General features: G+C 47.6%; 1 protein-coding gene across 3 annotated transcripts in view; it reads left to right on the plus strand.

Moving 5' to 3' along the window:
* Positions 1 to 26,426, plus strand: part of NBEAL1 (neurobeachin like 1) — a 2,018,929-nt gene that overhangs the window by 1,871,427 nt on the left and 121,076 nt on the right. For all 3 annotated transcript variants that reach the window (XM_069615520.1, XM_069615521.1, XM_069615522.1), the window contains one exon: positions 17,055 to 17,164. In XM_069615520.1, coding sequence (XP_069471621.1) covers positions 17,055 to 17,164 — 110 coding nt within the window. The remainder of the gene's footprint in view (positions 1 to 17,054; positions 17,165 to 26,426) is intronic.

The raw sequence follows: 26,426 nt of genomic DNA on the forward strand, positions 1-26,426 counted from the left end.
TTTCAACTCATACACTGAACTGGTTCAGCTAATTTCTTACTGATCGTTATCTGCGTGTTAAATTAGGAAGTCACCTATCAGAAGCAATCCTAATGGAATGCAGAGTCCCAGATGGCTCCTCGCTGTCACCGCTGCTGTTTAATTTATACTTTCAGCCACTAATGGCCTTTTGTAAGAAATTTGATCTGGGATATCACTTCTACGCAGATGATAACCAGATTTACTTGAGTGAATAAGACAGCGGAGTCCCTGCAGAGTGTGGTACATTGTAGTGAGGAGGATACCAATTAACAGACTCCAGTTGAATCCAAATAAGACTGAGCTGATCCTGCTGAGGACTAAACATCATCACTCCCACTGCCCTCCTCCACCATATATCCTCGGTATATCTATGACCTTGGTACTGAAGGTAAAAAGAAGAGGGCTGCCTACTGCAAGTTACAGCCAAAGTTCAATCAATGTCTCTGCCTTTTTACGGCATGCCCTCCCTTTTGTTACCAGAAGGACCAATCAGTTGTTGCAGGAGCTCTGGTCAATTCTAAGCTGGACTATGGGAATAGCCCCCTTGATGGTATTCTTAGGGGTGCAAAATGCAGCAGTTTGACTGATTTTCAAAGCACCTAAATTGGCATCCATCTCCTCAATGAGCAGGATTCCCCATTGGCTCCTAGTCAAGCAGAGGATTGATTTTAAAATCGTCTGCTTGGTATTTAATTGCCTAAACAATTAAGCCCCAAGCTATCTGTCCAGCAGGCTGATCTAGTGATGGGTTAGCATTTCCAATACACAAGGTGTTACAATTTGGGCTGAACTCAGCCCCCAGTGTATTCATGGGACGAATGAACGTGATTGCAGCTCTTCTTAGGGACGAAGGATACTATCGTTATCCCTAACTCAACGACTGGCTCGAGCAGGCTAGCTCACCAGAGGGGGCACAGCATTTGTGTCAACGTCTGGCAAACATGTTTCATCAGTTGGACTTCTTGCTCAATCTGAGGAAATCTTAACCATCTCCTACACAAAGTATTATCTTTCTGGGACACTGTGGACCACCAGGTATTCCCTACAGAGGCGAGACTTTCCGCCATTAGGAAGGCGGTACATAATTTATTGAGCAGACAAACAACATCCTCCTGGTGGGTCCAACACCTATTGGGACTTCTAGCCTCTTGCATTCTGACAGTTCCTAATGCCAGGTAAAAATGAGGAAGATTCAGATACGTTTGACAAGGTGTTGGGATCAGGAGACAAACTACCCATTCCAATGTCGCTCCATCAAGATCTACATTAGTGGATTGTGGACAGCAATGTGATGATTGGGCCTCCACTCTGGCAATCGGCCCATTTGGTGGTAGTAACCACAGATTCATCACTAAGCGGCTGGGGAGGCATGCTAGAGAGCAACTTCATACATGGAGTGTGGAACAGGGTGGACTCTCTGCTGCACATAAATGCATTGGAACTCAAAGCCAACGGTCTAGCCCTGAAGGCATTTCTCCCCCAAGTACAGGGCAGAACAGTCCTGGTGAGAATGTACCACTCAACCTCTGTGTTTTATATAAACAAACAGGGGGGCTCCAGGTTGTTGCTGCTATGTATGATAGCAGCTGGGAATGGGCATTGTTGCACAACATACGTCTCGGAGCGGTTTACCTACCGGGAGATAGCAACTCATAGATAGACAGATTAAGCAGGTTGGGCAAGAATACCTACGAGTGTAAATTGCAGATGCAATTCGACAGGCCAATATTCCGCAAATGGGGGCACCCCCAACTAGACCTCTTTGCGTAGGAAGACAACTCCAAATGTCACCTGTTTGCATCTTGGGAGGGACTGGGGAGCAACTCCATCTGAGATGTTTCAGATCAGCTGGGACAGGGTTATCCCACTCCGGGTCTCAAGGGCCGGAATCCTGCTGGGTTTTCAGGATATCTCTCATTAATAGTCATGAGGAAAAATGTGCATACATTTAGAATCAATGTATGGACATTTATCTCATGAATATTAATGAGGGGTACCTTGAAAACCCAGCATGGATCCATCTCACAACACAACCCTGAGTTGGGATAATAGCCACGCTTTTGCGTTCCACCCTACCCTGCTTGTGCAGAGAGTAATCCGCACATTCAGAACATTGGTCCACTGCAGGATAGTCCTAATAGCCCTCTGGTGGCCTTGCCGGGTGTGGTACTCCAATCTGTTGCAATTAGCGAGGTGGGGACCTCTTATGTTTCCAGTACACTTGCAGGGATTCATATCACAGCGAGGGAGGGGGATGGTGGCTCACCAATAGCCAGAGGGGCTATCCCTAGCAGCCTGGCTCTTGATCAGATAAAGCTATGCCACTGGGAGCTTTCAGACAGCAATCTGCACATTGGTCAGGGTGCTCAGAAGGAATCAACCAGGACCCAGTATAGGAACCAATTAGCAAGAATCTGCTTTTCGGCCAAGGGTAAAGGAATTGACCTGCTTACTTGTCCCCTAGACGATGTGTTGTCTTTTCGTCTCATCTAGCGTACTCAATAGTGGAGACGTGCTGCACTTCTTTAGCAGCAATTGGAGCATATAAGAAATCAGGTTGAGCGTTTTTCACTGCTGCTAAAACGGTGGTCAAAAGTCACCCAAGTGTGATTTTGTCCACTTAGAACATAAACCTTTTGAACCTATGGCCTCCGTTGACATTAAATGAGTCGCTCTCAAGACAGCCTTGTTGGTAGCACTAACATCAGCTTGCAGGCTTCTCCATCGTAAGGTCTTGCATGGATTCACATGCTCATTAATGTTAACCGTCGTCAGGCTGGGACACCTTGGTAAAAAAACAAATTAGTTTAGCTGTTTTAAAAAAAAAAATATATATATATTTTTAAAAACCATATCAATGTACAGACTTGCATAAACATATACAACACAGCTTACATTGTGACCTAATCGTCTGCTTTCCCCACTCCTCCCAAATCCCCCCCACCCCATCCCTGGCCTGCCTCTTACCTAATAGTTCAGTCCCCCACCACACTATTCCTTAGCGACCCTTTCTGTATCATTCTCCATCTGTACGGGTGTTTGCTCCGCACCTACGGCGCCCCGCTCATAAGTGCTCAATTCCGCTATTAACTGTCTCCAAGCCTCTACCCCATCATCCCCTTGTTCCATGTTCCGACCCACTGTTCCTTGCCACACCACAGTCTCTGTGTTTGCCTATTTTATCATATCTGCCCACCACCCCTTCACCAAAGGTCTCACATGTGCCTTCCATCCCATCGCTATGCTGCGTTTTGCAAGTATATATGCCAAATCCTTGTGCTTACTTACATGTCTTACTCTTTTGGGTCACGTGAAGTTCCCTAGCAGATAAGCTTGGGGGGGGGATCCAATATCCAGGGTGATACCCGCCCGTGCTAAAGCCTGGGCTACCTCTGTCCAGAATCTGCCAATCTCTGTGCAGGTCCAAAACATATGAACCAAATCTGAATTAATCTCTCCGCACTTTGGGCATTGCTGTGCTGCTGCCTGGTTGAACTTTGCTATTCTGTTCGGGTCAGATATGCCCTATGAGTCACATATAATTGAATCTGTTGTATACCAGCATTTCTGGACACCTTTTTGTGGTACGCCATGGCTCTAGTCAACATTGCTTCTGGAATTGGTTCCTGCCAGTCTGCCTCCCAACTCTGCCTTGTCTGCACCTGTGCACCTCCCACCCTGGACATCAATAGCTCATATATCCTCAAGACTTTCTTGACCACCTTCTGATATATCGTAACATTTCTCTATCATCTTGTCTAACTAAAAGGGTGCCCTGGGATCTAGACATCTGCGTCCAAGATTTCTTAAAAGGCGGGAATACGTGAGATGTTGCCCTCTGTTCACCCCAGTATTGTCTGTCCATTCTCCCAAACTCCATGGGTAACCCTTCTTTAAGCACATCTCCCACCGTCACCACTCCCTTCGGTTCCCAGTATTTCCTCACATTTAGCCGCAACTGCTCATCCACCCTTTCCAGTGCAATTAGCAGGATTTGTGGGGAGTACAGTGTTGTGTTTCCCAGTAACTGGCAGGCTCCATGCCACATTACGCACCCCAGCCTTATCAGCCAGGACGGGCGCATTGCACGAGGGTCAGTTACCCATATCACTTCTTTAAAAAAGAACGGTGCACTACCTGCCTGCAGTAGCCGTGATTCCAAAGTTTGCTCATCAGACAGCCATTTGGCCACAAATTGCAACAGGCTAATGGCAAAATATACCTCCAAAATTAGGTACCTTTATTCCCCCCTGCTCATATGAGTTCTGAAGCTTCACCAGTGCCACTCTACACCTCGAATCGTGCCACAGAAAACTCCTACATATACAATGCAGCCTCTTGAAAAACGTTTTTGCTATTGCAAACGGAACATTTGAAAAATAATGAAGGAGCCTCGGCAGCACCACCATCTTCAGCAAAGCCACACGCCCTATTATGGACAACAGCAATTTGGCCCAAAAAGACATGGAGAACTCGATGCTATCCACTGCTCTCACTGTGTTCTGTGCATGCTCTGTCTTCGGATCATGATAAATGTGCACCCCCAAGTACCTAAAAGTATTTACCTCCCACTTGATTAGCAGCACCGACAAGGCCTGTGCTGGCCTTGCAGCCGTACCCTTCCAAAGGGAACAGACTTGATTTCTGTGGGTTGATTGTTATGCCTGACAAGGCCGCATAGCGCTCCATCACATTCAGGAAGTATAGCAAATTAATCTAGCTGTGCTGTAAATACAGCAGCGTGTCATCTGCACACAATGAGCGGGTCAAGTGGCACAGCGAGTAGAGCGCTCGCTTTGACATCCGTGCAGAGCTTGCTAACGCAGGTTCGAATCCCGGCAGGGCCAAACTCAGCCTTTCATCCTTCCGAGGTCGATAAATGAGCACCACACACCGTGGGTAATAATAAGCAGCACTCAGATACCTCAGGGTTCGTAGCGCTATGTATAAATGCCAAATTATTATTATTACATTATTATTATTATAATATTATTATTATCAGACGCTGCCCTCCCGGTGTGATTATGCCAACTTCCCCATATTCCTCCTGTAAGTAGACCGCCAATGGCTCTAGCACTAGAATGAAAACCATCTGGGACCACAGGCATCTCTGCCTCATGCCCTTGCTTACCTGCCATTGCTCTGAAATAATTGTACGTGTTTTGACCCTCGATATCGGTGCACTACATAGCAACCACACCCACTTGATGTACGTGTGTCCAATACTGAACCTCTCTAGTACTGCTAGCAGCCAAGCTCATCTGACTCAATCAAACGACTTGACTACATCAAGTGATGCCACTGCCAACTGCTGTGTATCCCCGTGGGTACAATCTATTATGTGGTGCAATCTTCTCAGGTAATTTGTAATATTCCTGTGTGAAACATATCCTGTTTTATCCGAATGTATATGTTTGGCGATGGTCGGCTTGAGCCTATTTGCCATTAAGGCTGTAAGAAACTTTCCATCTTGATTTAGTAATGACACAGATCTATATGAGCCACAGTCCGTGACCGGCTTATTTGGTTTAAGAAGGGGGACAATTACTGACTCTCTCAAGGGCCCGGGCCGCCTGCCCATATCCAATGCTTCGTTAAACATTGCTATCAGTGGGGCCAGGACTTCCGCCTTATACTCTTTATAAAATTCATTGGGCAGCCCATCTGCTCCTGGGACTTTGCCCGTTGGTAGTTCTCTTATCACATACTCTAGTTCTTCTATTGTGATGGGAACTTCTAGCCGATCTCTCTCTTCCATGCTCAATTTGGGGAGATTAATCTGACAGTGCTTCCTCTATTTCTACCCGTTGGCACTCTGCGCCTTCCTTATACAGTTTCTTGTAATATTCATAAAAACATTTGTTCACCCCGTCCTGCGTCTCACATAGTTCTCCATCACCACCTACAATCGCTCTGATTGTCTCTCGCTTACTTTCATTTTTATCAAGCTAGGCTAACAAGTGAGCCCGGGCTTGTCTCCCTCTGCATGCTGTCTTTCCACATACCTCTTATTGCTAAGTTTGCTCAGCCTGCTCCAGTGCTCCCGACATTCTTGTTGTAGGCGGGACACCACTTTGGCCTACTTCAAGGTCCTATCCGCTGCTTGCTCTATAGCTTATAGTGTGTCTTCCACCATCTCCAGCTCCCGTGTAATAACATCTTGCATCCCTTTCGATTATGCAATAGCTGCTCCCCTTACCACCACTTTAAAGGTCTCCCACAATGTGCCTGCAGAGTCCACACTGCCCATATTGTGTTCAATGTATTCCTTCACCTCTGTCCTCAGGTGTTCCTGAAACCCTACATCCTTGAGTGCCTCAACCCTAAGTTTCCATGTCAGGATCCTAGTCCGGGGGAAAGAAACTGCCACGTGACCAGCAGAGGGGCATGGTCGGAGAGGACCCTTGCTTTATATTCAGCCTTTATAAACTTACCTAAAGCTTCTTCTTCTACAAACATGTGATCTAACCTCGTATTGAGGTTTTTGGAAGCCGTATAGTGAGAGTATACTCTGCTCTGCGAGGACATTGCCCTCCATACATCGATCAACTTAAATGCATGTAAAAGTGTGTTTAGCGCTTTAGCGGCAGGAGTTAGTTGAGTGAGTTTGCCATCCGATCTATCTATTGTCGGGTCCAGCGGGCAGTTAGTCTCCCCCACCCATATTATTGCACTATCCCTATACAAGCTTATCTTGGGATACAGGGATCTGAAGTAGGCTGCTGTGTCATGATTTGGAGCATATGTATTAATCACACATATTTCCCTATTTTCCACCATTCTGTGTAATACTATAATTCTTCCATCTTTGTCCAGGAAGGTCTGGAGGACCTGTAACAGGACTGTTGGCGCCACCCATATTAGGACCCCTTTGGCATATGCTGAGTATGTTGAGCCTAAGGTCACCACCCTCCATTTCCGTGCCAAGGTATCTTGCCGTTCCCTGGTGAGATGAGTTTCTTGCAGGAGAGCTATATCTATTTTCTGTCGTTTTAAATATGCGATAGCCCTCTTTCTCTTAATACAACTATTCAGGCCTCTGACTTTCCAGGTCACCATTTTTAGCTCTGCCATCTCGTTCTGTGATTTCCGCTCTCACTCCACACCCATTAATTTGCTACTCCACACCTGTGCATATCTGTAGGCCAATCCCCCTCTAACTATCCCAACACCCATCCTGCCCCCCTCCCCAACAATTGTGCAGCTCTGTATTAGGTGCTCAGGCATCCCGCGTCTCACCCCTATCTCGGTTATAAGTGCCTGAGTTTGGGACACAGAAGGAGGATATGTAACTGCTAGTATCCTATCTAATCTAATATTACATGGGATAAAGACTAACTCCTCTTCGTGTGGCCCTCTGAAGGTCTAACACCATAGTCCCTGCTTATTAAACATACTGTTATGGTATGTATAGCTTCTTCCTTTACAAATGTGCTCAACAATGTTTTATGGACATACGTCCTCATAGGTACACATTAGCAGGCGTTACCCTCCTGTTTTCATTCTCGCCTCTCGGTCGATTGCCCGCTTCGTCCGTCAGGTTCGCCTCGTCCATCCATTTACACGCTTCTTCCGGTGTTTCGAAGAAGATAGCTCAGCTTTTATAGAGGACTTTCAGTTTGCCTGGATACAAAAGCATGTACTTAATGTTCGCATCCCGCAGCCTCCTCTTGACTGCCGTGTAGCTCTTGCATTGTTTTTGTACCAGGAATGTATAGTCCGGGTATGCTGTGATGTCAGCCGACGCTCTTTTGATCGTGCCTCCCTTTGCGGAAGTGTTAGAGGATTTTCTCTCTGTCCTCATAATTAAGTATCCAAGCAATTATTGGCCGGGGCTGAGCTCCGGGTGGCGGTCTTCTTGTCAGGGCTCTGTGTGCTCTCTCCACCGTTAAGCCCTGCGTGAGGGCCCCAGGCCCTATTTCCTGGAGCAGCATGGTTTTGATAAAGTCCGTCGGGTTTGCGCCCTCTTCTCCTTCCGGGAGCCCAATAATGCGCACGTTTTTCCTCCTGGCTCGTCCCTCTGCTTCTTCCAACCTGTTTTCCAGGTTCCGCATTTGTTGTTGCAACCCGGAGACATCCTCTGTATTTTCATTACAGTCATTCTTATTCTGCTGCACCTCCTTTTCCAATACGCTTGTGCGTTCCTCCAGCGCCCTCACATCTTGTCACAGGAGGTTCACGTCGATATTCATTGCATCAATCTTGAATTCCAGCGAGGACTTCAAAGCTGCTAAGGCATCCAGGATCTTCTGATCTCTGCTCACGTGGGCTTCTGCGCCTTTAGTCCCCGAGGTCGGGATCTGCGCGCTATCCGATGCCTGCACAAGCTTAGCAAACGTGTCCATTAGTATTGTTTCCCCTTGCTATTGTTGGCTCTCGATGACATGCCTGCTTTGAACAACATCACTGCCCTCTTAGTCTCCTCCTCGGACCTCAGCCCTATTCCTCCCACAGGGGCATGCTGTGTAGATCTTCTCTGCACTTCCATGGGGTCTCGTTGGTGTTGCGCACCTGCACCTCTGTTTTACAGACCGTGCGCAATTGCCTGCCATGTACTCCCTCTGCTCAGGCCCACCGCAGGTGCAGTCTCTACGTGTAGTCTGTGCTTCAATCTCAACAAGGACCCTAGTGTACTTTCCTGCCTCATGCCCAGCCTCTTCGTAGTGCTAATATCCGGCTATGTTCCTGTTACTCTCAATGTGCGCTTCTTCCGGCTCAGGGCACCAGTTTCTATGGGGAGGTTTGTTGCCATTACTACTTAGGCAATGCCTCGTGTTTCAGGACAGACCCCTTTGGGAACTTCATGGACCGCTACGGATTATACTCTAATGTCAATGTGCCAATGTGTTGGCTTTGCTGCTCCTTGCTTCACAGGCTGGGTCGAACCCCGTTGGGAACTTCCTGAAGCTCTTTATCGTGTTACAATAGCGTCTTCAAGATACGTTGTTCCTCCTGCAGCAGAAACTGCTCATGTTCCTGCGCCTCCCTCCTTTGGCTGGGTTACGCCCCCTCGTAATCCTCATGCAACTGCATCTTACACTTGGACAGCAGTATTCAGCTACCATGGAAGGACCAGGTGGGAGCAACTGGTCCCTCCGCGTTTCACCTCTCACGCAGGACTAGACTGCAGAGGAAATCACATAAGACTCAGTCTCGACCTATGATAGTTGTAATTAATTTCCTCTGCTGGTCCGCGTTGAAACGGCTTGTGCCGCTGTGCCTCTCTTCCCAGGCTGGGCCGAACTCCAAGGTAAAACCTAGGTTGGCTGTGTCTTGTGTTACCTGGGCAGTGTTCAGCCACAGCGGTCGGACCGCATTGGAAACTGATTGTGCAGATGTATTACAGTTCACCGGCAGGGCCGGACCGCAGTGGGAGCTGTCTCTCCTTATACAGACACATTGAGGTTACCACAGCTGTCCATAATCTGCCTCTGCCGCACAAGTAATATCTTCCCAGCAGTAGCACCTCAGGGTTGCTGTGAGCATGGACTGAAATCCCTCTTTCTGGCTCCTGTTGGCTCACTCGGGTACGGGATACCTACGGCACACCAATCTATTCGGCTGCAAACATTCCGTGTTAGGCTCTGTTTCTTCCGTTGCAGTTGTAGATCAGCGCGGAGTCTGCTGACAAGATGGGTACTTTCTTGGTATACGAAAGCTTCTCATTGAATTGGCACAACGCTTTGTTCTGGACCACGTGTTTTGTTCAGCTTTCAGAAGCCGATCCTCCCTGTTTGCTGCAGTAGCATGCCAGCCGTCTGCAAGGTCTTCCTTTTCGCCAGCTACCGGTGTTAGTCTACTGGATCTTGATGCTCCATCATTTTGGTCTGTGAAATAATCAGGCTTTCATTTATGCAAATGATACTACCGCACACAAGCGGCCGGCGCATGTACTGTTCAGCTGCAGATCGGACCAACAGTTGATAGTCCTGTAGCGCCGCACACCAGCATGGGGACAGCGCTTCTCATCCCCTTACAAGGTAGCTAGCAGTGCTCTTGTTCACACAGAGAACTCTGCATGTCGCCTTACTTCATGCTGAGCAGCGCTCGTAGCCCCATCGCTGTCCAATCTCGCCCCCATCATTGCATGCAGTTCATTCCGGTACACTCCGCACTCCGGCTGCTCCTCTCTCTGTGTCGCCGTGTTGTTGCTTCTCGTCTTCAAATGATCCTTTGTCTACTTCCATCCACCATCTTGCTTCATACTTTTCGTCCAGCTCTCAAACTTCAAACAGCTCGCGTTTCATCATCCCTCCGTTTGCAGCTTCCAGCTTTCCACCAACACTGCTCTGCCGCTTCATGTGCCTGGCAACTCGTTTTTGGACACCAGCACACTCTATAGACTCTGATAATACTGTGGATTATACAGGATCAGCAGGAGCTTTCAAAGCCATGTCTTACTGCATGGCCCTGTAGCCACTCCCCAATTAGTTTATCTTTAAGCTAAAACTGCTTGTCTCCTCTCTAACCTATCGGTGTCCTTTGGGCCATACTGCCACCAGCCAATGACACTCGTTCTCCTAAACTCCACCCCTGGTGGCCATCTTCAGATTTTACCGCACGTTTCTAGTGTTGTGAGTCCTCGTACTTCGCTCCTCAAATCATTAGAATTTATGCAGTTTTTTGAAGAAATCCACAATCTCTTCGTCTACATCACGCAGTGACTACCGGCGGGGGGGCAGGGGGGGCCCGTTGCTGGAGAAGACATTCAGTTCATCATCAAATCTTCAGATCGTGGCGCCACAGGCTCAGGTGTGGGCCTTGTTGGAAAACCATTGCAGATGCAATGAAGAAAAGCTTCTCCAGGTCCTGTGAAAGCTGCGGCCTGAAAAATATCTTTGAGGATCTGCACCTCAAGTGCATTTATTGTCTTCATCCCGACCCCAATGTGAACAGATGCTCCATCTGTCAATCCTTTTCGTCTGATGCGGCCTCCGGGCGAAGTCATGCTTCTTCCAGGGCCCGCAGGTCCATTGAGCATACTCCTTCTGGTAAGAAGAGGTTGAGGTCCTCTGATGATGCTTCCTCTACGAAGATCCAAAAGAAGGCGAAATCCCAAGCTTCATAGACTTCCTCATCGACGGTCTCTGTGGCTGTGGGACCAAGTTCTGAGAAAGGTCGGTCAACTTCTCCTTCAATGGTTAGGATACCGTCTGGTGGGTAACCTCACTCTGCGAGGGAATCGCTGACCTTGTCTAAGCAGTCGGTCGACACGAACCTCATCGGCAACAGCTTCAATCAAGACCGTCGTCCCGTCGACGACCACCCCGTCGTGAAGTCAGCAAGAACAAGTCTTTCTTCAGCAGCTGCTGCACCAAAAGGTTTGTCAACGGACATTGCCATTACCTCTACAACGGCCACCATGCTCGAGGTCGCTCTGCCTCCTAGACCCCCCGCCCCTATTTGTCCTGTCGATTACAACAGAAATTCTGGCTCCGCAGGCTCCTTTTGTGGCTTCTTTCCCGAGAAGCTCTGATCTGGAGAAAGACATGCCTCCAGCCCTGGAATTGCTGCCTTGGCCCACAAAGGCTGTCCCCATTTTTACTCTGGCTCTTATGCGGTCCCCCAGGAAGTCACCAGCCATCTGCACCAGTTCCGAAGAGGACCTGCCTGAAGATTTTTATTAAGATCATGAAGGGGCCCGTAGGGAGCACAACCCCATTCTGCCCATGCCTCATGAGGGGCCACCGACCCGTGGGTCTTCTCAACTGTTTAACCCTCCAAGGGGCTCAGTTCCTGTTCCTGCTCCTACTGTACCGGCTGCACCTGCTCTGGCTCTGTGAGACATGTCCTTGGACATCCTAACCACCCTGCACATCCTGGTGGCTGGAATTCAGCACCGGCTGCCCACTGGTCTTGTGCCTGGTCCAGCTAAGAGTACTTCAAGGCCTCCTCCGCATCATCCAACACCTCCTCATAAGGCACCAGCTACCCCTTGGCCGTGCTAGGGGCACTGCCCCCTGTGGCAGAGGAGCCACTTCAAACGGACACTACTGGTACTCACAAAGATGAGTTTGAAGACTACATTATTGTGGGTGGGGAATTCCCAGATGCCGATTAGCCTGCCAGGTCCTCTCGACCAGAAGAAATTTGCTATTTCCACTCCATGATCTTGAAAGCTGACAAACTCTTCAACCTGGTACTGGAAGAAAAGGAGAGATTTGTTTTTTTTGCTCAGAAGACCATCGTATCAGTCCCTTTGTTGGACAACATATGGGAGGATGGCTTGGCAGTCTTGGAGACTCTGAATAGCACTCCTGCTCAGCATGACCAGTTGGAGAAGAAATACTGGGTTCCAGATTCAGTCTCCAGGTGCCTCAGGTCATAGCGGTCACCGGACTCTGTGGTATAGGCCGCTGCCAGGAAGAGGTCCTCCAACCCCTCTTCATCCATGGTACTTCCGGATCGGGAAAGCAAGAAGCTCGATGCCGCAGGAAAGTGCATCATCACCACAGCTGCCTCCACCATCAAGGCCCCAAACGCCCTTGCCATCCTGTCAAGGGAGGTACGACAGGGAGCTGTGGTACAAGCCGGGGTCCATCCTGGACTTCCTCCTTGATGACAAGAAGGCTGAGGCTTTGGCCCTATTACAGCAAGGAGAAGTTACATCCGACCACACTGTTGCCCTAGACATAGCAGATGTGGTTTTTGCTAGATGGATAAGGGTGTGTCTCTCCGATGCCAAATTTGGCTGAAGGACACGCATTTCCGCAGTGATGGGCAGACCAAGCTCATCAACTTGCCGCTCGATGGGGACAACCTATTTGGAAAAGCAGTTGAGGACACTCTTTAGGCCATCAAGACACAGACAGAGATGGAGCGCTGTATGGGAACCCTGCAGTATAGAAGACTGTCCTTTCGTTCCCCAAAGGGGAGAGTTTCCAGATCGTCTACAAGTTACACCACCCACTATCGTCAGCCTTTGCTCTCCACCACCCAGGAGGCTTATAGGGGTCACTCCCAGGCCTATGGCAGTGGCACTGAGCATCATCATCCCCCAGCTCAGACGCAGATGCCAAAACAGGCCTGAACCGGCCCAAGACCTGCACCCCAGTGGGAGGCCGACTATCTAACTTTTTGTCGATCAGTGGCGAAAGATCACCGCAGGAAAATGGGTGCTGGATGTTCTTCAGCAGAGGCATGCTTTAGAATTGTTCCTCCGCATTCCTCCTGTCGTATGAGAAGAACTACAAATGACCCACCTGCTTCAGGAGTTTCAAGTCATACTGTGCAAAGGGGCAAAAGAGCCAGTCCCTCAGCGGCTCCGGAGTGTACTCAAGATACTTTCTGGTAAGGAAGTCGTCAGGAGGGTGTTGGTCAATCCTAGACTTGCCACGCCTCAACAAGTTTTTAAAGTCCCCGAAGTTCAGGATGGTCACGTTGCAGCATGTGCTCAACCAACTGGAGGAAGGAGAATTTCTGGTGACTCTCGACTTGGAGGACACGTACTTCCATTTCTCCTTTCATCACAAACACTGCAAGTTCCTGCAATTTGTCATCCAGGGGAGGCATTACCAGTTCAAGGCCTTTCCTTTCGTCCTAAAATCGGCTCTGTGGGTGTTCACCAAATTCTTGGCCCGGTTGGCAGCACATCTGCACCGCAAAGGAATCCACGGACTGGCAACCCAGCACACAGCGGAGACCATACAACATCTGACTTTGCTAGGATTCTCCATCAACCATCCGAAGTCCTGCATAGCACCATCTCAGAAAACGCTGTTCCTGGGCTTGAGCTCAGCACAGTCTTGTGTCTGGTAACTCCCTCAGAAGAGTGGGTGAAGGCCATCCTGGGAAAGGTCCAACGGCTGTTGATAGCGTCCGTTGCAACTGTCCGGTCCATCAAGTCTGTGCTGGTGATGATGTCTTTCGGCATCCATCTGGTCCTCTTTTGCAGGCTTCAGATGACACCCCTCCAAGAATTTCTGCATGCCAGGTGGCAGCAAGTCACTGACGCATGGACTGACAAGATCGCGCTCAATCGTGTATTCCGTCAAACCTTGCAATGGTGGTCCGTTCGTCCACATAACACTCAGGTAACTCCTTTTCCGATCCCTCCGTGCCAGGTGACAGTCCCCACCAACACCTCTCTGGGTGGGGTAAGGGGCACACACAGGACAATGTCACGCCGGAGGCCTGTGGCTTCCAGGGGAAAAGGAGTTCCACATAAACACCCTGAAATTGCGAGTGGTCTTCTGGGCCCTCAAGTTCCAGAGTGATGTAGGTCTTCACAGACAACACATCACTGTATTCTGCATCATGCAATAGGGTGGGCCACCACCCCACCCTCTCCCTAGAAGCCCAAGCTTTGTAGCACCGGGCCATTCTTCAACAAATGTTCCTCATCCTGTTTCACCTGGTAGGCGTCAAGAACACCATTGAAGGCTCTCTCAGAAGGTAGCTGCGGTCCTGCCATGAATGGGAGCTTCAACAAGTACAAGTGCCACGCCTCTTCAGCAAGTGGGTTCTTCCTCACAGCGACCTCTTTGCGATGGCAGCCAACTCCGAGTGTCAGAGGTTTGCCAGAAGATATCCTCAGTCGATGAGCCTAGGAGATGCCTTCTAGTTCCCCTCAGAGGGTTTCTTCCTGTACGCCTTGCCTCCAATTCCGCTGGTGCCACATCTGATTAACACACTCAGACGCTGCCACTGCAAAATGATCCTCATTGTGCCGGCATGGTCAACTTTTTGTGGGATATACCGGCCTTTAATTAGGCCTTGCAGTAACTAAGCAAGTAATTTGTTCTTCTCAGTGACAAGTGCAGCTTGATATGTTAGAAGCACCAGGGAAAAAATTGCCCTTGTGCACAAAAGATACATTTTGAACACATTTTTGCACCAGGCCAACGTTTGCCCTAGTTCTAATATGGATTGGTATTAGCACTAGGGCAATTAAAAATGTATATTTTTTGCGCCAGGGCAATTTTTGCCCTGGTTCTATTAACATTCCCAATTGCACTTGCCATGGCACAGAGATTTTCTCAGAATTATTTTTAAATAGGGCAAGCTTTGCCCTAGTGCTAATACTGTGCAAACTTGCACTTGCACCGGTGCAAAGTTTCTGTAATCTGGCCCCAGGAGAGCCAAAGGTTGCAGGCCCCTGTTGTAGGGAATAGTTGTACACTGGCGTAACAAAAAAATATTATGATCTTTAGTATGGATGCAAGAAAATGGAAAGGAAAATAGGTGGTAAAAATGGCATATCTCATCCCATTAAATATAGAAGCAGAAAAAAATGTTGAATTCTGTGAACTTGGCAAAGTGTCACTTTTTAGGCCTTTATGCAGATTGTCTCTGTTGTGGTGATTGTACAGCTGCTTGCTTCCTCTTACCCAATCAGTCCAGCTCTGCCCCGCTTGGCATCTGCCCACCAGGATACCTCAGGAACTCTGTGTGTCAGCTCTGTTTTAGAGCCTACTTTACAGTCTAAAGCTGATTTCAAAACCCCAGTGTTTCCTTTTCAGGCAATCCTGACTTTTGTGGGCGTTAGTGTTTTAATCCCTAGTCTTAATCTTTTAAACTGTTGGAGTGCCCGTTTTCCATAGACTTGCAATAGATTTTCAAAAATGACAATTATGATCTGTAGACGCCTCCAAAAATTGAGCCAGCCGATAGGTTAGCCTGCCCAACCATGAAAACTAAAACCTACTGGGAGGTTTGTTTCCTATACACTACATTGATTTGCAATAATTACTCTGCACATGTCAATCATGATGATGTCAGAGACTGATCTAAAGTTTTCTCCAACATAATCATAGCCAATTATCTGTTTACTTCATAGGCTTAACATTTGTGAATCAATCTATTTTTATCTCCATGTATTTGCATTGAGAAAATGGCTGATCTAAAAAGAAATAGCTCAATGTGTATCTGTTTAATGGGGAATTACAGCTAACTTTAAATGTGTTTTGTTCATTGTTCAAGGACGTACTCCCAAGAAATGTACATTCATTTACATTGTATTAAACTTGAAGCCACATTATGCAATGAATTATTTTCTATTTTCAATTACTTTGTTTAAACTAATTTGCTTTGCTTTGTAAACGAGTCGGTGCACTACACATTCATTTATTAAAGTACAAATAGACCACGTTCCCAAATTAAATAAAAGTCTAAAGTTTTGTATAGTTTGCCTAGAGTCTCGGATGTGAAAATTGGGACCAATTATGTTTTCAGTCTGTGAACACATTGTTTTAAAATAAAAAATGCAGCAATTACAGCGGAGTGCCCCATCATTTATAAAATGGCAAAGCATTTAAAAAGACACTTTTCAAATCAGTGTTTAGCAAAGCTTGCTGTGTTTTTTCCACCTCAAATATGTTCAACAGCATTCAATGCAATAGCAAGTAGATTAGATAGGTTCAGGCTAATAGCATGCCTTGGTTTGTAAAGCATTCAACACAGGCCTATGCATAGTATGCAACAATACTTATATTCAACAGTAAAGTCAGCTTCTTCCTTCCCCTATTATTTTTCTTTAAGCAAGATGCACTTGACCAACAAAGCTCAAGTAAATCAATGTTCCACATGTATATGATATTATGTTATGTTAATGTTTATTTATATAGCGCCTTTACACAAGACAAGGTTTTCAAAGCACTCAAGGAGGGCAGGAGTAATGGGTGAAAAACAACAGTCATTCAGAGCCCTTGAATTTGATGCATTTAATTGTTTTAAAGTACATTATGATTTATTATGTTCAAAATATACATTTCACTAAACTGTTTATTTATTACAATAGTCATTATAATTTCATCTTTATTAAAAGCAGTTAAAGCACAAACCTCTGATTACATTTAGTGATATGCCAAAATCTTCCATCGCTCAGCATCTAAGTCATATTAATAAAACATTTTTTCTTTGGGTACCCCAAATATTGAAAAGTCCAGAAAAATACCTGTCGAGTTGTCCTTCTCAGAATCTATTAGACTTGTCTTGTGCTCAGATTAATGGATTTGTTGAAACAAGAAGCATTCACTGAATGCGCGGACAGTATAACTCTCCACTTGATTGCTTTCTTAAATGTTCTCTTCCAGGTGACTGTGAGCCAGAAATGTATCATTGGAACCCACGGCTGGCTGCCCTATGATCGAAACATCTCCAACTATTTCACATTTTTGAAAGATCAAACTGTGACAAACCCAAAGTGAGTAAAGGGGTTAAGAACATTTTTGTTTAATTAAATTGACAGGGTAGTTCTGTTGGATCATGTTTTGTTAAACTCTCAATGTTTTTGTTGGCTACAATGTTGTGACAGCCCAGTACTGTCTTTTCTAGCTCTATTTTGAATCTCCCCACCCCTTTCTGAATTGCAGCCATATGATCCATTAGATTATTTTGAACATGTAAATCCTTTGATTTGGTTCTTCCCAATACTGTGACAAAAACGGAAAACTTGTTGGACTTAACAGTGGTTCAGCAAGACGTGGTCCTTGTGATGTGTGGGATATTGCTTCCTCCCACACATGGCCAACATGTTATTTAATGACTATTTTCAACCTTTTTCTCTGTACATGCTCTGTCCATCCAAGGGTCAACAATGCTGTCTCCACATCTGCCATTAGAGCAAACAAGAATAGTAGTTAAAAGAACCACTCTCTGATCCAGTGGGCAATTAACCACATGCTTCACAATGCCACCAGTGACCACACTTAGATGTTGCTACAATGATACTTGAGCATGAGTGGATAACTGCATAAGTGTTTGTAAGAGCAGCCACCATCCCCCTACAAGCTCGCCACCTTTAAAACATTTGTGGTTACTTGCCAAATGAACACACAATTTGTCCTCTTCTGAACTGCATTAACAAGGCCAAGTAAGAATAGCTAGCAACAGTAGTTTTGGGTGGCATGTTTTTCAAAACATGGAAAAGAGACAATTGAGCCTTTTATTTCTCCATTATGGGATCTTCATGAATATTCATAAACCCTAATAGCTCGCCTTCAGGTTTGATCTTGGGACACATTTCTTCACATTTATTTTTTAATCTCAAAACCATTTTAAAAAAAATATAGATTTGATGCATATCTGGTTACCTTTTAATTTGTCTTTGTATACAGTTCCTCCAAATAAAGACATTTTCTACTTTTATACATGCATATATATTTTTATTTATTTGGGTTTTTAAGGTGCCACTACCAAGCACAATCACCTCATAGCACCTTACAAAATAACATTCTGTGCCCCTTAGAAAAAATAGAACAATAAAACTACTAAATGTAAACATCGCAAAAGAGACCTTTTACTTTACTTTAATTTATTTATACAGTGCAACCCAGAAAGGCCCAGAGGCATACGGGCGCTGGAGGAGAAAATCCTACCAAGAATGAAAAACAAGGCATGCAACATAAAACCAAACATTCTCTACCGGGCAGTTCCTGAAATCCAGGCAGGGGAGGGCTAGCTATATCTCTGGATTACTTAAAGAGCAAGGCCTTCAGTTTCTTCTTGAAAACGCTTAAAGATTTTATACTTCTGAGATCTGGCAGGATAGAGTTCCAAGGTCTGGGCACTGGAATACAAAACACACTTTTATTGACTTGGGATAACTTGGCTCTTAGCACAACAAGCATGTTGGTGTTTTCTGATCTCGGATGTTTAACAATGGGCTTCTTGGTTAAACTTTCTGCCAAGTTGTATGGATTTGAGCCCTCCAGGCATTTATACACTATTAGAACCGGCCAATCCTGCTGCAGTCTCTACCCCTCCTGTCCCTTCCTGGCCCTCTGCACGGCTCTGGCTTCTCATTTCATCTCTAAAACTCAGGACATCATGTCCTCTCTCTCTCTTCCTCTCCCCCCTCTACTCCATGCTCTTCCTCTGGCCCTTCTTTGGCCACCTCTACTCCCGCCTTCTATGCCTTTCCCCTGTTCTCCCCAGACACGGTTTCTAGACAAGTCCGATCTATGAAAGTCTCATCAAAACAGGTTCATCCCTTTTTGGACCACATTGACTCCCTGGCTCCTGCCCTGGCTGACTTCTGCAACCACTCCTTCGCCACTGGAGTCTTGCCACCCCCCCCCCCTAAAGCACTCACTTGTAAACCCTCTTCTTAAGAAACCGTCCGCCGACCCGCCCTGCCCGGCTAACTATCGCCCAATCTCCATCACTCCCTTCCTGGGCAAACTCCTGGAAAAACTGGCCATCTCCCAGCTTAATCTTCACACTGAATCTGTTGGTTGTATCCATGACCATCAGTCTGGCTTCAGAGCTGCCAGAAGCACGGAAACTGCTCTCCTGAACATCCGTGAAGACCTGCTTTCCAACCTTGATTCCAACACCCACTGTGTCCTCATCTTACTTGATCGCTCTTCTGCAGTTGACACAGTCAACTACACCGTCCTGCTCAACCGTCTCGTTGATAACCTGGGTATCAACTTTCAGGCCCTGGCGTGGCTGACTTCTTTGCTCTCTGATCGACCCTCCCAGGTCCAACTTGGGTCCTTCCTCTCCTCTATCTCAAACTCTACCATTGGTGTCCCCCAGGTACTAACCTCGTTCCCTGGCTGTTCAACGAATACCTGGCACTTCTTGCCCACTGCATTGCCACTCTCTTCCCCAACTTTCAGTGCTATGCAGATGACACTCGGCTCATCTTCAAGCTACCCTCAGCCACCTTGTCTCCGTCTCTCATCTCTGACTGTCTGTCTGCTATCCAGGAGTGGTGTGCCGCCAATGCCCTCTGCCTCAATGCCAGTAAGACTGAGATTCTCCTCATCAGCACACCCGCTCCCTCCTTTCCTGTCACTTTCTGGTCGGCCTCTCTTGGCCCTCTTCCAGCTCCCACCTGCGAGGCTAAAAACCTTGGGGTTATCTCTGACTCCACACTCTCCTTCTCTACTCACATCTCTGACATCTCTAAGAAGTGACACGACCAGCTGCACCTCCTCTGAGGTATTCTTCCCTTCCTCTCCTTCCCCCAGAAGTTCACTGTCTCCAGAGCTCTGGTTCGTTCTCTCTAGGCTGGACTATTGCAACAGCCTCTTTCCAAATCTGCCTGCTTCCACTCACCGCCCTCTGCAACTCATCCAGAATAGGACTGCGAGACTTGTCCTTGGCCTCAAGCCCAGGTATCGTATCTCTCCAGGACTGAAATCTCTACACTGGCTCCCAGTTGCTGCGAGGATTAAGTTTAAAACCCTCTGCATTGTCCTCAAGACCTTCTGGGGCCTCAATATATTCAACTCTCTCTCCCTAAATATCTTCCTGCTCGAGCTCTTCGCTCATCCGCCTCCAACTCCCTCAGGGTCAGACGCTTCTCCAAGCAGCAAGTTGGTTGTAGATCGCTTTCCTCCGCTGGGTCCTCCCTCTGGAACAGCCTCCCTGCCTCCCTCAAACTTGAGGAGAACCATCTCCGGTTCCGGAAGCACCTCAAGACTTTCCTCTTTGTTTCTGCTTTCTCTCCTCCTCTCCCCTGCTGAACTCCTCGTTGAAACTTTACTGGTCACCTGGCCACCCTCTGATCTCGGGCCCAAGTCCCCTCCCCTGCCAGTTACACACCTGCACTGCTGTGCTGGCAACTCCCGCACTTGGGGACTGTTTTCTGTATCCCTACAGTCCCCCACCAGCACTGGACACCTGATGTCTGCACTTACCCTTGCACTTGCCACCATCTGGCCCTTCTTCTCGTATTGTTATTTATTCTATTACCCCATGTACTGCACTGTCCCCACCACCCCTCCCACTACGCACTTTTCCTCTTTCCCCGCACTTCCGCGATCTGAATGACACCTGGCCTAGTAGGATTGCTGTCTCTGTCTTCCCTCTGTTCCCCCTCCCTTACTGTGTTGTGCCTTGAAACACTTGTGTAAATGCCATATCATATATCATATCATATTGTTAGCAGTCAGAAGTGTATTCTAGCATGCACAGGGAGCCAGTGTAAGCCCTTCCGAGCCTCTGAGACTTGTTTGTATTTTTTCAGCCCTACTATAACTCTAATAACACTGTTTTTGTTACTTGGAGTCTTGCAATTTCACTTTTGTTGACTCCTGTCAGAAGGCTACTACGATAATCTATCTGAGAGCCTATGATGGCTTTCGCGACAGTCTCGCAGCTCTTTTTGGCAAGATATGGACGGATGTGGGAGAGTAGCCTGAAAAAATAGGAAGATGTTGCCACAAGGCTGTTAATTTGCACTTTCATATTCAGGTTTTGGTCAAGGAATACTCCGAGGGTTTTGATCTTCTGTTTTGTAGCAATTTTGTACTTTATTTGAAACTCGAGGTATTCACCTCCCAATTTTAATATTCTGGGGCTACTCCTGATGATCATGAGTTCAGTTTTATCATTATTTAGCGCGAGCCCACTTTCCCTCATCCAGTGCTGAATGAGATCATATATCTTGTTGGTAGCAAACCTATCATCCCTATGAATCCCAGTTAAAGGGATGATACACTGTGTATTGTCTGCGTAGTTGGAGAAATATATGTCCTTGCTTTCTAATATTTGGAACAAGGGGGCAGTACACCTGATGTACAAAGAAGGTGACAAACATGCGCCCTGAGGCATACCATATGGCAGTGGGGCTGGGCTCGCCTCTGCGATGGCACTCAGACCCTAGCGGATCAATTCTCCAGAAAGGAGCGTACAGAGGCTATTGCGTCCTTACTGAAATTCAGTAAGGCAACAAACTCTAAGGCATTAAAGCTGCACTAGTATCCTATCATGCATTGTGGTGACAGTGGAGCCCCCCAGTTCATTTTCCCTAAGCACTTACTGCAACTTTTAGTCAAACAAAATCATACTTTTAGCAGTGAACATGCACTTGGATGTCTTTTTTTTTGTTGTTGAAAACTTTGAGTTTTGCAACATGCTAAACAGAAAACAAGAACCATTCTCTCCTCCTTCCCATCCTCACCCGCCCACCTCACCCCCAGACAACAACACTTGATGTCTTTTGTAGAGTTGTACTGCACACCCATTTTCAGGTTTTGATGCACCACTCTATAGCCAAAGCAATGCTACAGGGAAAGAGAGGGTGGAACGGTCTTTGAGAATGATAATATTTGGTTGACTTTGCAAATACCAATGCCTTGGCCGCTGTACTTCTTATTTTTTGTGCTTTCTGCCATATAAGCCATCAAGGGGTTGCCTTACTAAATGAATGCCAATTAGGAGGATGGAAGAATGTTCCCTATTGCTACTGCTCACCATGATTTCTTCCTTGACGCAAGCAATATTAAAAAGAAAAAGAAAAGTGCAATGCATACTATGCACTACTACCTGCTCTGGCTGAAGACTGCAGCAGTGGGAACCATCACACCCTGATGGCGCCCCCCTTAGTTGTGCGCCATGTGTCTATGTAGATGGGTACATAGGGCAATGTGGATTTGAGGGCATGCTCTAGTGAGCTTGTGTCGTCCTCCCTGTGTATTGATTGGCGGCCCCACAGTGCAAAGCCCACATAACTGCATGTAACAGAGTCTGAGTTCTCAGCATCAGTCAGTCTTAGTTTGCCTCTCTCCGTCTGATTTCAGTCTTCTGAGTCTTAGTCTTCTCAGTCTATGTCTCCCACTTAGTGTCTCAGTCTCTTTCAATGCAAGTCTATCTCATTCTGTGTCTTTCCTTCAGTTCCATGGTCTGTCTCCCCCTTTTATCGCTTCAACTACCTTTTCACATTTTTCTCTTTGTAGATACCCCTCTTTATCTTTCTCTGTCACTTTCCTGTCACTTTCTCTCTTGCTTGATATCTCAATTTCCTCTCTCACTAGGGGGTGTGGTGAAGGACCCGGCAGGTGTTAAGGGCATTATATTTTGTGTTTCCCTGTTTTTTTTCTTTCATGCTATTCACCACGCTTCGGTGTCTTCCCTCCCCCGGCGCATGTCGGTCATGGGAGGCTTTACCAGGTGCGCCTTGATTGACCGCTCCTTCCTGGCATTGGACTTTGCCTTGAGTGTCTGGGGCCCGATCACCGGTGGGACGTGTGCGGGGCGTGCAGCGCCCTTGCTCCACATTCTCTTAGGAATCGCTTGTCTCTGTGGAGGGAGGTCTCAAACACGTCTCTGCCAGGTCATCTGAAGGACTTTTTGTGAAGGTCTTGGAGGCACAACAAGGTAGGTCCCTTGTTTAATAAGGCACCCCAGCATGGCAACTCCTTCCCGGGGGTTTCGGTCAGCTGGGAGGGGTCCCTCGGACCCTTATATCGATGACATGCCTGAGGCTCTTGGAGCTATTGGTGCACAGGCTGAGAGGGGCAGCAGCCCTCCCGGGCCCAGCACGAAGGGGCTATCCAGCTCTTCTACTGCACCTATGTTTCAGGAGCCCTCGGCCTCTACTGCCAGGCGTAAGCCTGAGGTGCCGGCACTCGGCAATAAGACTACCAGTCCAGGTCGGGAAGTGAGAAACTGACTACCAGTTGTACAACTGAAGGCAGTATTTCTACCGCAGCTCCCACCGAGGTTAGTGCTAAATCTAAGGAACCAAGCCACAAAAGACCAGGGCGCTCTACCACGATTAAGGGTCAGGCGCCAGACTCTGACTTCCTGCGCATTCCTCAAGACGTGGTAATGGTCCACAAAATGGTGGCCAAACACATGCCAGAGCTGATGCGGCTGGAGGTCAACACAAACAGGGAAGGTAGGCCATCCAAGTGGGCCATGCAAGGGGGTAGCAGCCCCCTCTCCAGAGGTGGTGTCAGTAGTCCTCAGCCTTCGAGTGACTGGTCTCCCCAGGGGTATGTGTATACCAGCCAACCATTTGGTTATCGTATGCCGGTTCCCAGATACGGCAAGCCGGCCAGAAGTTCTAGCGCCTCAGAGGGCTGAACCGCAGCCATACAGGCTGCTTGCGAGGACAGTTTCTTCAAGTGTTTCCTGATCCTCATGAAATCGCAACAAATGGCAGGGTATCTCAAGGACCTTATCAGGGATGTGGTTCCTCAAATGCTGCCGCCCAACCGCCCCCTCTGAACAGGATGCATGCAACCAGGTTCTCTTCAGATATCCCGGATAGGATACTCAACCTGCCCTTTGAGGCGTCAGAGTTGTTCCACTCATCCATGGACGGCGAGCTTGCAAAGAAGACGACGTCTACTCAAATGGCTAAGTTGTTTGTTATTTTGACCAAGTCAGGTACCAAGCCTTTCTCCCAGAACCAGGGCAGGTCGAACCACAAGCCTTGAGCTTTTTGCAGATTCATGGGATTTCAGGATAGGAGGGCCCATCAACCAGACAGGTCTCCTAGCTCACACAGATGCAAGCATCAGAGCACTACAAGGGGGTTTTTCCGCTCCCCCTCCTCTGCACCTCCCTCTGATAACAAGAAGCAATGAGGTACGGGTTGGGGACCACAGCACTCCTGTTGGGGGTCGGCTGACTCAATTTCTGGACAGATGAAAGTGTTCTTTCGAGAGTGCCTGAATCCTTTCGGTGGTCTCCACTGGGTTCAGTCTTCTCCTCCCAAACCCTCCATTTTATTCCCCTCCCCTGCTGCAGATCGGCTCTCCATCCTTGAAGAGGGAGATATTGCAACTTTGGAGCAGGCAGGCAGTGGAGACAGTGACCCTTCAGGAAACGGGCTCTGGTTACTATTCCCGAATTTTTGCAGTACCCAAGATCAACCAGGCAGACCTGAGGATAGTTCTGGCTCTCTTTCCTCAATCTCTCCCTCCCCTCGGATGCTTCAAGATGGTACCACCAGCCCAGATAGCACAGCCATTATGTGCAGGAAACGGCATATGTTCCTTAGACCTAAAAGGTGCGTATCTGCTTGACCCGATCTTCAAACCGCACAGGTCATTTCTGTGGTTTATGAAAATGAAGCATCTCTTTCAGTACAAGGTGTTGCCGTTTGGCCTGAATTCTGCCCCTCTGGTATTCGCCAAACTGATGAACATGGTGGCTGGCCTTTTCAGACTGGGTCGCAGTCGGACAGGCTTTCTATTCCACCTTTGCTTCACCCGGATCTACAATGGTGGATCGTTCACATCAAAGTTGCAGTGGGGGCTCCATTAACACCCCCAAGCCCTCGATGGCATTGACAACAGATTCATCCCTCCAAGAATGAGGGCCTCCCTGAACGCCCATTCCATTCACGTGTCATGGTCCAAGCTGGGGGCACGTTCCCACATCATTTTGCTGGAACTCAGGGAAGTAGGCTTAGAACTCAAAGCTTTTCTGCCTATGATCAGGGACAAAGCAGTCTTGGTCAAAACCGCCAATTCAACTATTAGGTTTTACCTGAACAAACAGGGGGAGGGGGGCAGATCCCAGTTGCTCTACATGGAGGCAGTCATCATCTGGGAATGAGCTTTGACACACGGCATCTGGATCAAGGCGGTCCCCCTCCCAGGGGACAGCAATGTCGAGGCGGGCAGATTAAGCAGATTGGAATCCAAGACCTATGAATGGGAATTGCACAACAGCTCCCTGACTCCACTCTCTTGCAGAGATGGTCAGTCCGGCTTTCGATCTACTTGCTTCCTAGGAGAACTTCAACGGCCGCCTATTTGCATCATGAGCGGGCGAGGGTCAGGGATTGTTAGGGGATGCATTTCAGATCAGTTGGAACAACCACAACTGTTATGCCTTCCCTCCCCCTCCATTACTCCAGAGGCTCCTTCGCAATTTCTGGAACTCGGCGGGTTGCAGGCTAATTCTGATATCTCCTCAGGGGCCCTCCAGGGCATGGTTCTCAGATCTCCTGCAGTTCAAAACACAGGGATTTCTTACACAGCAACAGGCAACAATGGAACATCTGGATCCAGGCCTATTAGCTTAGTAGCTAGGAGGCCAGGAAGGCTCCAACCGGGGAGCAATGTAAGAGTAAGTGTACCAGCTTCTGTTATTGGTCTCTTGAGAAAGGGGTGGACCCCCTCATTTGCTCTTTTGATAATGTTTAGATAATGTGCTCTCATTCTCTGCCCATCTGGCCCAGTCAGGGGTTCAGGTAGACACTTGCTGCATGTACTTGGTGGCCTTAGGTGCTTACTAGAACGCGGAGGAAGGCCTCTTCTCAGCAGCAAACCCTGTGGTCAAGGTGTACCTCAAGTGATTATCTAGTGATTATCTAGATGGTTTGCCGCCTGTGCACAGGCCTCATCTGGGTCCTGAATGTGGTATTATCATCCCTCCAGCGCAAGCTGTTCGAGCCTGTCGCTTCAGTTGATGCTAGTAGCGCTAACATCCATGCATCAAATTAGTGAACTTGCGGCACTGTCCGCATTCAAACCTTTCACAGTGTTCCACAACGATAAGGTGGTCTTACCCATGGTAGTCTCTCTCTTTCATCTGAACCAGGAAATCTGTTTACTAGTGTTTTTCCCTAATCCCCAATCCAAGATAGAGAGATTGTTGCACTCTTTTGATCTGTAGAGGGGGCTTAAGTTCTACCACTCGCGGTCAAGACAGTTCAGGAAATCGGAGTCGCTGTTCGTCACATTTGGCAGCACCGTCCCAGATACTCAGGT

This window comes from Ambystoma mexicanum, chromosome 9 (assembly GCF_040938575.1).
Source record: "Ambystoma mexicanum isolate Mex_15411 chromosome 9, UKY_AmexF1_1, whole genome shotgun sequence".
Classification (NCBI taxonomy): Eukaryota; Metazoa; Chordata; class Amphibia; order Caudata; family Ambystomatidae; genus Ambystoma; species Ambystoma mexicanum.